Below are 13,239 nucleotides of genomic sequence, written 5' to 3'. Positions count from 1 at the left end.
GTGACAGAGAAGCACGTGTGTGTCCAGGAGCCTTTACTTACGGTCAGAGTCACTGCCATCCTGCTCACCATCTTTGTTCTTGTAGAAAGGGAACTTTCGTGTAAAGTTGAAATTCTTTTTACGTTTGTCAGTGAATGACTGTGAAGGGGAGAGAGAGTGTGGAGCAAACAGACACATCGGTCACATCATGCAAACAAAAACCACTGCTTCCACAAAGTGGGACGTCAACAAGCTCCTCAAATACTTTCACTGGTTTCAACGCTAATTAAAAGAGATAATTATCAGAAGAGCTTTGGTCCCAAAAATTATTCTGTGATTATTCAATAATCACACTGTACATTTCTTGTTTGATCGGATCAATACATTTTTAGTGGAGTATGGCCAATTTAGTGAGGGGTGGTATGTGTCGATTTTCTCGCGTCCTTGTTTTTCTTCCATTTTCATCTTCCAATATGTCAGGAACTCCATCACATAGGATAGATAAATGTGGTATAGTAATACAGCTCCACCTATTCCCTCAGAATATAGAAAAAGATCTGCTATACATCCTATCTGGTGGACATAACAGCTCCTCAAAATTGGGAAAAAGTTCTTTGGGGTTTGGGTCTTCAGTAAACTACTTAACATATGTCTCATCTCCCTGTAATGTGATCAGGTTAGAGCTATGAACATAGACTGTTCACATCACTGATGATTAGTCACATATATGCATTGGTTCTTGGGTGACACTTTACGGTAGTCACGTGACCACAGGCTTGCATATACATAGTTCCCACGTGATGTCACAACATACGGGCATTTCCCGACCCGGCGCCATTGCTGTGGGCAGCTGAAAAGAGTTTAGCCTCTATGGGCTTGAGGAGCAGCTGCCACCACCACCGCCCCCCCCGGTACTCCAGCCGCGGGGAGAGGAGGGCGGCGGTGGCTCCTCCAGCCCATAGACTGTAGCCGCGTCACGAGTCCAGCCCTTAGAACCAATCCTTATCCTGAAGTAAGTTACAGGTCAACTAGTGTCTGCATACACAATCAAAAGACAAGAGAGGCTGGCCCGACTGACTGTTTGTTGATTTTTGTGACAGTGCTGCGGTGCTTGTGGCCACTAGGGGCGCTGGTGTGAAAGTTACCAGTCTAGCGCCCCCAAGTGGCCAAAAGTTACACAGTGTGCCTTAAAGGAAGTGCACAAGATGGACACTAAACAGGTCGATAAGTAAAACATCACTGTTTAGCTGATTGGTCACTGTATAAAAAGCAGGGAAAACTTGAATTTTTAGCTTGTGTGCAGCATTAGCTTTAGCAGCATTAGCTTTAGCAGCTAACTCGGCATTTCTACCTTGGAGACTGATACCACAATTTTTTTTTCAAAGAATCAATGCTCCAATGGGGCAAAAATGATCTAAATCTCTGTTTACGCCGTCAGCTATGGCGAGTTTATCCCTCGCCCTTTGACCTCATGCACGAGAACTGAACCAGAGTGAGATTTCTGAGTGTGAAAAGACTTATTGTTCAGTGATTATTTGCTCTTTTGTTTTTCTTAACACTCCTTATTTACATTTCATTGCTATTATTTATTTCTGTTTTTGTTTTTTCTCTATATTTAATGTTGCACCATTCCACCAAAATAAATTCCTTATATTGTGTAAAAACCACTGTATATGTACTCGGCAGTAAAACATTCTGATTTTCTAAATCTTTCGGGTCATCCTAACGCATGGTGATAAGAACGTACAGATTTCGCCACTTGTTGATGCTCCACGGTTGCAACAGAGATTTTCAAAGTAAAATCGAGAGGAGAAGATAATTTTCTAAAACCACGCAATGACAGATGTTAAACAAATGATGAGAAGCAAAGTTAGGAAGCAAAAAATACGAAGAAAGCATGAAATGATGCAAAGCAGTGTTCATTTACATTTTTTTAAGTGCCAATAACAAGACTATGAATAATTTAGATCAAATATATATTTACAGTATAATTTGTTATTAATAAAAACGTCACTATAATTTAATCAGATGAAACAAAGTCCAATCAGAACTCATGTGATTTATTGATCATATCAAATATGTCTGTGTGTGTTTACAAACATTAATAATATATCTGTAACAGATTTAGTCGACTCAAACTGAGTTGTATTTTAGTCAAAATACAATGACTAAAACTAAATGAAAATCAACACTGATGAAGGTGAGGAATGAAAAGGAAGACGACTGATTGTGTACAACTTATATTAGTGATGGAATGTGTTCTCAGCCCAAAAACCAGATAAAGGAAAAACCTGTTCATAAAATTAAGAATTAAGACGTAAGGGGATAATTTAACATAATTACTACATTTTTTAAACAGTTTCAACCCTAGTGTTTGTTATTGCTACAAAGTAACAGAATATTCTCTGAATCTTCCTTTTGTTTTGGGAGCATGAAGTTTTCCTGAGATTAGCAGAGATTAACAGTTAAATCAGATCACTGTTTATTAACACATACAAAATAAAATGAACTGATTGGTGCATATATGAAGAAAACATCCAGCTGTGCCATGAAGAAGTGAACAGTAAACATGTAGCAGTGAAAACCATGAGACGAACTGAAACTAAAACACTTACGGCTTTGAGGTCAAACGATCCAGGCTGAGCGTTGAATTTCACCGTCTTTAGCCGAGCTCGTTCCTTCCTCTCCACCCTGTAGAGTTCAGACACAAAGAATGAACGACGTGATGTCCACACGCCTTCCTGAAACATTTACTATTTAATGTTATGCTACTCACATGTGGTGTTGGTTTAATTTGTCTATTTTGATAACGTAACCTCTGTTTAGAGAACAATGGAAAACGGTACTTTTTGTGGTTGTCCATTTATTATGATGTTAAACTTTTCTGTTGAATGTCATTTAGATCATAAAAGATTAATTGAACGAGCAAAAAGTTAATTTTGAAAAGATTGCCTTGCAGATGTTATTCATTTATTTATGAACTTCTAACAACAATAACAGAGACAGAACCCATATAAAAATACAACAATAGACGACAAATATGAAAGTTTTAATTTAACTATTACAATACAATGCAATGCAATGTATGTCCTGGCGGATCCGCGTCGGGAGTGGTTGGTCTGTTGGCTGGGGGCGCCGGGCCCCGTGGGTGCCGTGTCTGGGCGGGGGTGTCCCGGGGGTGGGTCTTTGGGTTAGGCGTCTTGGGGCGCGCCCCACGCCGCCTGCCCGGGGTCTGGCCGCGGTTCAGCGAGATACCGCGCCGCCTTGGGAGGGGTGGGGCTGGTGGCTGGGGCCCTCTGTCCTCCGAGCTGTGCTGGCGTCGGGGGTGTCTCATGTCAGCGCGTGGGTGATTGAGGGTGGCCTCCGTGGGAGGGGTTGGAGGCTCTGCTGGCGACGTTGGTGTGGGATTGTGGTGCTTGGCTGGGGGTGCATGGGTTTGCCTGCCTATCGGTCCGTGGCTGGCGGGGTGGCCCTGCTTGGGTGGTTGGTGGCGTCCTCTCTCGTCGGGGGGCCGGGGCAGCCCACCTATGGAGGGTGCTATGTCATGGTGTCGTGCGGGCCTGTGCTGGCCCTGGTGTGGGAGCTGGCCTCTCTCCTGCTTGGCCACCACCTGCTTTGGCGGGGCGGGCCGCTCTGGGCCGGCTGGCGGCAGGGGTCGCCTCCTGGACTGCTGGTGAATGCGGCGGGTGCCTGGCTCCGCCTGGGGGGGGTCCGCCCGTGCTCCGTATGGCCAGCATGGTTCGGGGGGGTGCCGCGGGGGGTCTCCGATTGTGCTGCTCAGCGCGTCCCTGGGGCCCGCAGTGCCACGTGCCCGTCTGCGCCATCTACCCTCTCCGGTGGCCCGCCATGTGGACGGGCCGGGCTCCTACCAGACAGGCCTCCTACATGGAGACTTCACATCACACACTCCCAGCTGGTCTGGCTCACCCACTTGTTACATCACACTCACATACCCAACCCTTGGGGGGCTGGATGGTGGGGCTGGGGGTGCCCGCTGGCTGCCCGTTTCGGCGCGGCTCTGGCCGTCTGCTGGGCGTGGGCCTTGGCTCCTCTGCTGGGATCTCGGGTGGGGGGCTCTCTGGGCCCTCCCCTCGGGGGTTGGGTGCTTGGGTGTGGGTGGGTAGGGAAGCGGGATTCTGGCGGGGGGCCTTGGGGTTGGGGGTTGGAGTCGGTAGCGGGATGCGCTGGGTGCTCGCCTGCTTGGGGCTTCCTCGGATGTGTGTGGGGACGGTGGCTACCTCTAGACCTGGGATCTTGGGGGCGTCTGGGGGGTTGCTCGGCCGTGGGGGGGTGGCCTGGGGATCCCTGGCCCCCACTCTTTCTGCTGGCCTGGCTGCATCTGCGGGCCCGAGGCAGTTCCTGGGTTTGCGGTCCCGGTTTATTTGCACATATACTGGTATACGATGCACTGGCACGCCTTGGGATGTGGGATAAAACTCATACTGGGCTTAACTTTAGACACGTTAATCCCAAATACCTGCTTTAGGTACTACCACTCACTCATTCCCCCTGTTCACAGCCACCACCATTATAGCTAAGCTTCTCACTTGTCACTATACTGGCTTGATTACACAACATAATAAGCACAATATATTCTACAACTTCACATCTCACCCTCACTGTAAAACAATCTATTCTCCTCACCCTTTCCATTTCCTACCATGAGTCTCTCCTCCCTGCTCCCTTTCCTCTCCCCCCCTCCACTTAGGTGTAACACTGCTCTCCCTTTTTATATCCTCCCTATAATAAAAAGATTTCTTACCCTTCCTTAGGGAGGGCTGGTGATGGTCACAACTAAGCAATAAAATTAATCAATTTATTTTATTGCAATAACAAAACATGCATTGCTGTCTCATAATGATTGCACTTCTTGTAGTGTTGACCTTTGACAGCATGTGCAGACAAGTATGTGTGTGTGTGTGTGTGTGTGTGTGTGTGTGTGTGTGTGTGTGTGTGTGTGTGTGTGTGTGTGTGTGTGGTAATAGAGTAATATAAAAAAATAAACAAAAAAATGTCAATAAAAACCAGCTACATAAATGGATAGATTTAGATTGAATAAAGAGATAGAGAGAGATACATAAACTCTGGAAAAGCTGGTAGCAAAATAACTAACATCCTTCCTTGAACATCACAACATCTACCACAGATTTCAGTCAGGGTTATGAAAGCAGCATTCCACTGAAACAGCACTGCTGAAAAGTGTCCAATGACATTCTGATGTTCACTGACTCAGCAAGGTGTACCGTACTGGTTCTGCTAGACCTGTCCTCGGCCTTTGACATGGTTGACCACTGCATCATGGGTAAATCGGCTACGGGATCTGGTGGGAATTTCAGGTCCTGTACAAGAGTGGTTTACCTCATACCTGACAGGTAGGAGCTTCAGTGTGTCAGTCACTCACATCATGACGAGGTCAGCTAAACTAACCTGGGGTGTTCCGTAGGGCTCTGTCCTAGGGCCACTTTTGTTTTTATTGTACCTTCTCCCTCTTGGACAGATAATTCAGAGGTTCAGTGATGTATCTTATAAACTGTTCGCAGATGACATACAACTGAACATCTCGTCTCTGAAGTCCACAAATGTATCTCTTTAATGGAGTGCCTGTCCCATGTAAAGCAGTGGCTGAGTGAGAACAGTCTCCAAATAAACTCAGAGAAAACTGAGACACTCATTGTTGCCCCCGACAGTGTCATCCCTGGTATTAAGCAACACCTGGGAGACCTGAGCGTGTCAGTCAAAACCAGTTTGCGAATCCTCAGAGTTATCTTTGATGGCGACATGTTTCTAGTGCAGCACAAAGTTATTAGAGAACTGTTTCTTTCAACTGCATAATATACATGCTTTTGTGTCATCATGGTTGGACTATTGTAACAGCCTGTTCACCTGCCTAAATAAGAAGCAGCTGACCCGGCTACAGTATGTTCTAAACTCTGCAGTGAGGCTCCTGACCCACACCAACAGGAGAGACCATATTACTCCTGTTCTGAAGTCTCTCCATTGGCTCCCTGTGGCCTTCAGAGTGAACTTTAAGCTCCAGGTTATACCAGTGATCTGATCCAGCCCTACACTTCAGTTCGGAGTCTGAGGTCTTCAGGCTAAAACCTGGTTCCTCGAACCTGTCACAAAACTCGAGGAGACAAGTATTTTAAAGCTGTTGCGCCCCGTTTGTGGAATTAACTTCTTCTGTCCTTGCTCTCCCTTGATTCTGTTGAGACTTTTAAAAAGCAGATAAAGACTTCTTTATTTTAAAAGGGCTTTCCAGAGCCAATAAAGCTGCTTCTATGATTGCGTTTTTTATTGTTTTGAATTTCATTGTGTTCACTGTACAGCACTTTGCGACCTCTGTCTGTGAAAATCACTATATAAATAAAGTTTACTTACTTACTCTCCTCAACGTCACCTGGAACTTTGTTCTGAACTGGATCTATTCAAGGTCGTCACGTGTCATCAGACTGTTTTTGGAAACGAAGCGAAGGAATTATATTTCAACGCCTTGTTGGCTCTCTGTCCGCCCTCCCTCCCCTCCTAGCAATAGGAAAGGCACAGTGGAGCACCCAGAAGAGGCTACACGCCCACACCCCCCAGTGGCTGGAAATCCTTTTCCTCTTCTCCGCCCTGGACCCTGCCCAAAACACCCTTCCCCCAGACCCACTACCCACCCCCCCTTCACCTCTCCTTCTGTTGCCCTTCTGGGGCACCACAGTTCTCCCGCTCCTGTCCTCCCATGTTATGTGTGTTATATGTGATTTTCTTTGACAGGATGAAACTGAAATGACATTTTGTTGCTCTGTAACACGTGCAATGACAAATAAAGCTATTCTATTCTATTCTTACCGTCTCTTGCTGGGAATGACGCCCATTTCCTCGCTGTCCCCATGTGGAGTAACTCTACGGGCCTGCCACCACTCATCATCAGACGCATTGATGACGTGAAGGATGTCTCCGTACCTGAAGCTCAGTCCTTGGCTGGGGAGACCACTGTCCTTTGACTTCTCGTAATCAAACATGGCCCTGTTCATCAAAAGAAAAAAAAACATACTTCTCTGTGTAATAATTACAGCAGAACAGAATAACAGTAACCACGTGATTCAGTGTGAAGATAAAACAACAAAGCAACAAAGGTCCAACCTGACATAAAGAGATCTCTTCTGATTGGTCCTCAGGGACCCTGACCCAGAGCTCATGCTGTGGTTGGTCATCTGTTCCCTCAGGTCGTGGATTTTAGCCTCAAACCGTCCGTAATCTGCCAGGACACAGTTAAAACTGGGATTGAACTTTACAAAAGTAAGGAAATACATCAAATCATCTGCTTTCATTGTCGTTACGTTCCTGTAAACCACGAATGGGCAACTTCTATCACAGCGGGGCCAAAAAAATGTGAGTTATTTTTTGTGTTATATTTGCATTTTGTTTATTGTTAATCTCTGCCGTTTTTGACTTTTTTTTCTGTCATTTTGTGTAATTATTGTTGTTGAGTCTTTTTTGTGCATTTTTCTAAATGTTTTTTGGGATTTTTGTTGTTGCTGTTTTGTGTGTTTTTGAGTTATTTTGTGTATTATGTTGGTCTTCATATTACTTACAATTTCTTGAATTACAATGGATTTGTCTTGGGGGCCGCACAGAATTAGAATGAGGGCCACATGTGGCCCCCGGGCCACCAGTTGCCTATGTCTGCTGTAAACAAACACTAAGGGCCTGTACTACAAAGCTGGACTTCTGGGATTTATTACGTGTGTCCTGTGCTACGACGGTGGGTAACTTCTTACCGAGGTAAATCACCATGGTAACTTCATTTAGCGATGACATCCTATAGGAAGCATATAGATCTATATCTGATGGATTGACCTACTGTATATAAAGCATGCAGACTGATAAATTCATTCATTTATTCTGTGGTGATGAAGAAAACATCAGTCTTGTAAGATAATATAAAATATAAATATTGTCCACCTTATGATGTAGGCTGATCTGTATGAACGCAGGGTCAGAGCCACAGACAAGGTCTGAGCCTTAATAAAGTGAAAGTGATCAGAGTGTCTGTTTATTCTCCCATAAATTAATATTTAATATTTTTATTAATATTTGTAAAATCTCATTAATTTAACCATTAACAATACCAGCAACTTCATACCTGTGTTCTTTTCTTTCTGTAGCAACAGTGTTATTTTTGGTCTGAATTATGGATTTTTTCACCAACCGGTTCATTCTGACTTCAACTTCTATCAAATAGAGTGGAGCTTAATAATCTAATAACCCTGTGTTATATAAGTGATGATCACATCACAAAAAAAACTAGGCAAGACCTGTATTAGCAAGGCAAATACGTATTTGGCAATTTGAAAAAATTGGCAAAAATTACCACCTGTATCTGGATTTCTTAACAAGTTTGTTCTTTTTACTAATTTAATTGAACTCTGCCTTAAATATGACCTTGAACAAAGGTCAAGGTCACACATTGAAATAAAATGTTGTTCAATGGTACCAGTCTGAGCACTGGATCTCAATTTGTGGCCAAGTTATAGGGAAAAAAGTTTTTTATTGTTACGTTATGAACTTTGACCCCTACTAATCTTTTTACTGGTAGGTGGTACAGCTTTGATCCAGTTAAATAAAATATGTCACTTTAGATGAGCTTTTCATAAATGTGAGCATCAAACTTGTACAATAAATATTCATAGAGATATGGACAATTTAGTTTTTTGACACTTGACCCGACCTTGACATTATGGCTCCAAAAAAGGTCAACTGCACATCCTTGACATTGTCCCTATGAGATGACGTGTGTGTGTGTGTGTTATTAGTGCTGCATTAATAGTCTAGGGCAGGTTGCAGAAGAAAAATAACTCCAACGAGAACAATGTATTTGGTCATTTTCAATGACCAAATACATTAAAACATGACATAAATACTGCATAGAGAAATATAATGTGTGAGCTAGAAACAGGTCAAGGTCAGAACTAACCAAAGCGTTTGGAGTTCTACAGGTTTAGTAGAAAGTGGGATGAGATGATGTAAGCTTTTTTTTTTTTTTTTTTTTTTTAAATCAGAAACGTTAAACAGCCCAGCATCTTTATTTGTGTCACTGATCTACAGGATGGACATTTGGTTCATCCTGAAATAAAAAAATAAAAGCCTTACAGACCAAAACACGAGCAGAGCAGGGGCCTCATTCATAAACGCTGCGTACAACGTTTGGGATTTATTATAAAAAAGGAAGTTGACGAGAACGTGTGAGCACACTTCTACAGTAGCTCTGACCGTCATACACACTAGATGTGGTGAAACGGGAAAAATGCAACCTCAGCAGTAGAAGGATGACATTTATTAAATATTACACATTTCACAACATATAGGATATAAAAGGTATATTTGCCAAAACGAAGAAAGAAGCTAATTATATATGTACGCCTCAGGGAATCTGCACACAGACGCACACACACACACACACATATATAGATAAATAATGGAACAAAACTAGTGTTCCAAAAATGAGCCTTACTAATAAAGTCTGAAATCAATAAAAGTTGTAAATAAAATGACAAAACTGCTGATTTATTAAGCTAAGAAAACCTGTAGCTACTGTAGTGACACCGAGAGGATAAAAGATACATTAATACATTAATATGTAGGAATAGATGAAATCATTTCTATTTAATGTGTGACATCCTTTAGGAAAGGTAGAGATTTTTATTTTAACTGGACTATTTTTGCTCTTCAGGTTTGGATGATGAAGGACTCAGAAATGAAGCTCTTCCTCTCTGCAACATGCTCTGCAGCACTTTACACACTTTTATGTAATATTGAAACTATATATATATATATATATATATATATATATATATTTTTTTTTTTAATTTCTTTGGTTTGTGACAGTTTTTCCCCACAAATAAAAATAATTGCCAAAAGTTTGAAACTAAATCTTAAAAATACATCAGTTTACCACATGGTCACTGTATGAATGCAAATAAGCTGAAGAACAAAGAAAGAAAAAGTCCCAAGCTACTAACGTTAGCATCTCATGCAACAGGCTGCCAACAATAAGCTCCTAAACACCACACAGTAAAACATTATCATTCTATAGAAATGAAATGATAACATGAGGGAGTGAAAACAATGAGAAACTGTAGCAGAAGTAGAAAGAATGATGAGGGTGAACAGACTGTGGACAACAGGGTGGGGGGCAATTATAATTGTTTATGACATAATTATAATTGAAATCGTAATTGCTGTTGTAATCAGTATTAAATTGTAATTGAGGTCAGATAATTGACTTTGTAATTGTAATTACTGTGGCAATTCACTAAAAACTACAATTTAATTAAATGCAAAACAGGTCTATGGCACGCACGCACACACACACAGTGTATTTTCACACTCATACAGGTGGTCATGGTTAGTGGGTTATTGTTAAGATGTGATAGATTATTCCTTCAATAATAAAGACATAATTTTACAGAGTAACAATAGTGTGAATTTAACTGATGATCTGTTCAAAGAGTTTAGAATTATTACTAAATTCCAACTCTTGTCCCTAGTTGGGATTTTACATGAAATATTAGAATAAATTCACTCAAATATAAATGTAAAGATGCTGAAACGACATTATACACATACTGTAAAAAACCACCATATGAATAAAAATGAGTAAAATTGTGATGTAATTTTAGTAATTGAGAACATAATTGTAGTTGACTGTCAGGGGAAAAATAATAATTATAATTTATTTATATTTGCAAAAAATGCCAGTTATCATAACCATAATTGATTTATAATGAAACATGGATAATTAAAAGCGTAATTGTAATTGAAAAATGTAATTGACCCAACCCTGGTGGACACAAATCACTCAGTGAAGCTCTGGTGAACGACACTTAAGATTCTAATAGCAACAAGTGCCGCGGGCACAAACCTGGTGCAGGGGGCGGAGCCTGTCGGAGTGAGCACACTGCCAGTTCTGATGGGTGAGAAAAGAGAGAACTTGTTAGTCCTGGAGGGGTCCAATCAGGCCACAGCAGCAAGAACTGGAGGGGAACCATCCATTAGACCCCAAAATAAAGGTTCCAGAGAGCGGGGACCCCCACTGTAGCTGAAGGTGGTTGAACACAAACATGAACATTGAAGAACAGTCATGTGGAGACAGGACAGGATTTTTGGGGTCCATCCATAAAGTCAGCAAAATGATGGTCCATTGTTCTATGAATCTGTGATAACCACATTTATTAATTCATCTGAATAATATCCACTGTTATCCAGGAATGTTTATTATTATTATAGTCATCTTAAAGATGGAAATCATTGTTTTAATCACAAATAAATAGAGTTAAAAGTGACCAAAAATGGTGGAAAAGGTGGTGAAATGGGATTTTAAAAACCACAGGAACTGGTTAAAAGTTGCATATTGGAGTGGATAAAAACAGACAAAAAAGTATTAAGAAGGGTTTAAAGTGTTAATAATGGCAAAAAAGTGGCAGAAAAAGTAGGAGCAATTAGTTTAAACTGGCAGATAATGGGCATGACAAATTGTGAATGTGGTTAAATTAGCAAAAATGAGCATGAAATATGATGAGAACAGGTTAAAAGTGACAATAATGGGTCAACATATGAGACATTAGGTGGTAAAGTGGTGGAAAGGGTTTAAAGGTGCTGAAAATGTTTTGAAAGTGAAAAAAATGCAGAAAAGACACTTGAGTTTGATGGAGTAATTATGAATGAATTAATAGGGCAAAAATATGGCAGGAAAAAGTGATGAAAATGAATGTAAACCATTCAAATAAAGTGTAAACCAATGTTTTGATAGATTCTGATTTTATTTCTCCACTAATGAAGGTGATGAAGCTTGTAGGGTTCAGTACCTCCATTTAGGTTAAGAACCACTGACCTACCTATTGTCCTACTCTGCAGGTGTTGAATATTAAAGCTAACAGTGACAAAATTGTGTTTCCCGTGCCCTCCTGAACACAACATAGTTTTCTGTATGAAATCAATCAACTGTAAGTGAATCTAAACACTGTGTTTATGACTGAACGCATGTTTGGAGGGGACAGAATCCAAACTTTAAGTGTGATATGATGTTTCACCTTCTCATGCTGCTGCATTTAGTCCAGGTTCAGAAGCACGTAAGAGAAAAAGAACTTAAGCAGATGGAGAATACGCGTAAGACTGGGAACGCCCACATTTCAGGCCCTGAACTGGGATGAAGGCATGCTGTGACAGACTGGAGATAGAGGAGGAAAATAGCACGCAGACAGAATCAACGCAGCTATGTGGGTTAAAATCTCATTTTTTCCTCAGAGAAATGACATATTTACGTTAGTTTTAGTGGTAAGCCTGATTTTATTACCAAACATCTGTTAATGTCAACATCAGATCAGCACACGGATAAAAAAAGTCAAACACAGAGACCCAGTGGATCGATTTACATCATCTACGTATGTATCAAAGCTAGGGTTGGGTATCGGTTGGGTTTTATCCAATACCGGTGCCTACCAGGTATTTTTTAAACGGTTCGGGTGCTTAAACCGGTACTTTAAACTCCATTTATCCTCTCGCTATCAGTGTATAAACAACGGGTGTGGGGGGTGGGGGTGGGGGCACCGAAATGTTCGTTCTTATTCAGTCTGGTTACTATCGTTTACGTTGGCGCCGGCGCCATATTGGTACCGTGTTTCGGTACTCAACCCTAATCAAAGCTAAGGGTAATCCATGTTCTTGTGCAGAAAAAGGACCCTAGCTCTATGCTCCTGTAGCGCTGCTGTTGCAGGAACGAGGACACAACGAGGACACTATGTGATCCAACCCGACCCATCAGGTATCGTCAGGCTTCTGTCAGGTAACCATCCACTATTACGCCCTAAAGGAACACATCCATAACGCTGCAGGCTTGTGAACGAATGATTACACACATCTATAACTCTGATATGTGAAGACATTGAACGTATGAGATGCATCATTATTCTATTCCCTACGTCACCATCAGCCCCATCGTTTCCTCACATCTACACAGTGTTGGTTGACCAGGGTCAGAGTTTACGTACCGGTGCACACATTCTATTTCTACGTTTATTTTTATGAATCACAAACTTTGCGTAGAAAGTGTCGTGCACATCTTTCAGGCCGCGTTGTGTGAGTGTGCAATGGTTATAAATGAGGACCCTGATCACATGTACTGAGGTTAACGCTTCCTCAGCAGAAATCGACTGTTTAATCACAAAAACTTGGTCTATTATTTAGTGGTGAGACACAAAGATTTAGGATTGATAA

General features: G+C 41.7%; 1 protein-coding gene across 7 annotated transcripts in view; it reads right to left on the bottom strand.

Moving 5' to 3' along the window:
- dlg2 (discs, large homolog 2 (Drosophila)) overlaps positions 1-13,239 on the bottom strand; it is a 119,037-nt gene that overhangs the window by 19,597 nt on the left and 86,201 nt on the right. For 6 of the 7 annotated variants that reach the window (XM_028466275.1, XM_028466279.1, XM_028466280.1 and 3 more), the window contains 5 exons: positions 10,889-10,933; positions 7,108-7,222; positions 6,814-6,990; positions 2,595-2,670; positions 42-138 (listed from right to left, as the gene is read on the bottom strand). In XM_028466275.1, coding sequence (XP_028322076.1) covers positions 42-138; positions 2,595-2,670; positions 6,814-6,990; positions 7,108-7,222; positions 10,889-10,933 — 510 coding nt within the window. The remainder of the gene's footprint in view (positions 1-41; positions 139-2,594; positions 2,671-6,813; positions 6,991-7,107; positions 7,223-10,888; positions 10,934-13,239) is intronic. The other variant, XM_028466278.1, reaches the window with a different exon arrangement.

The sequence above is a fragment of the Gouania willdenowi genome, chromosome 14 (genome assembly GCF_900634775.1).
Source record: "Gouania willdenowi chromosome 14, fGouWil2.1, whole genome shotgun sequence".
In the NCBI taxonomy this organism is placed as follows: domain Eukaryota; kingdom Metazoa; phylum Chordata; class Actinopteri; order Blenniiformes; family Gobiesocidae; genus Gouania; species Gouania willdenowi.
The sequence above is the reverse complement of the archived record's forward strand: the minus strand, read 5'-3'. Positions and strand labels throughout refer to the sequence as shown.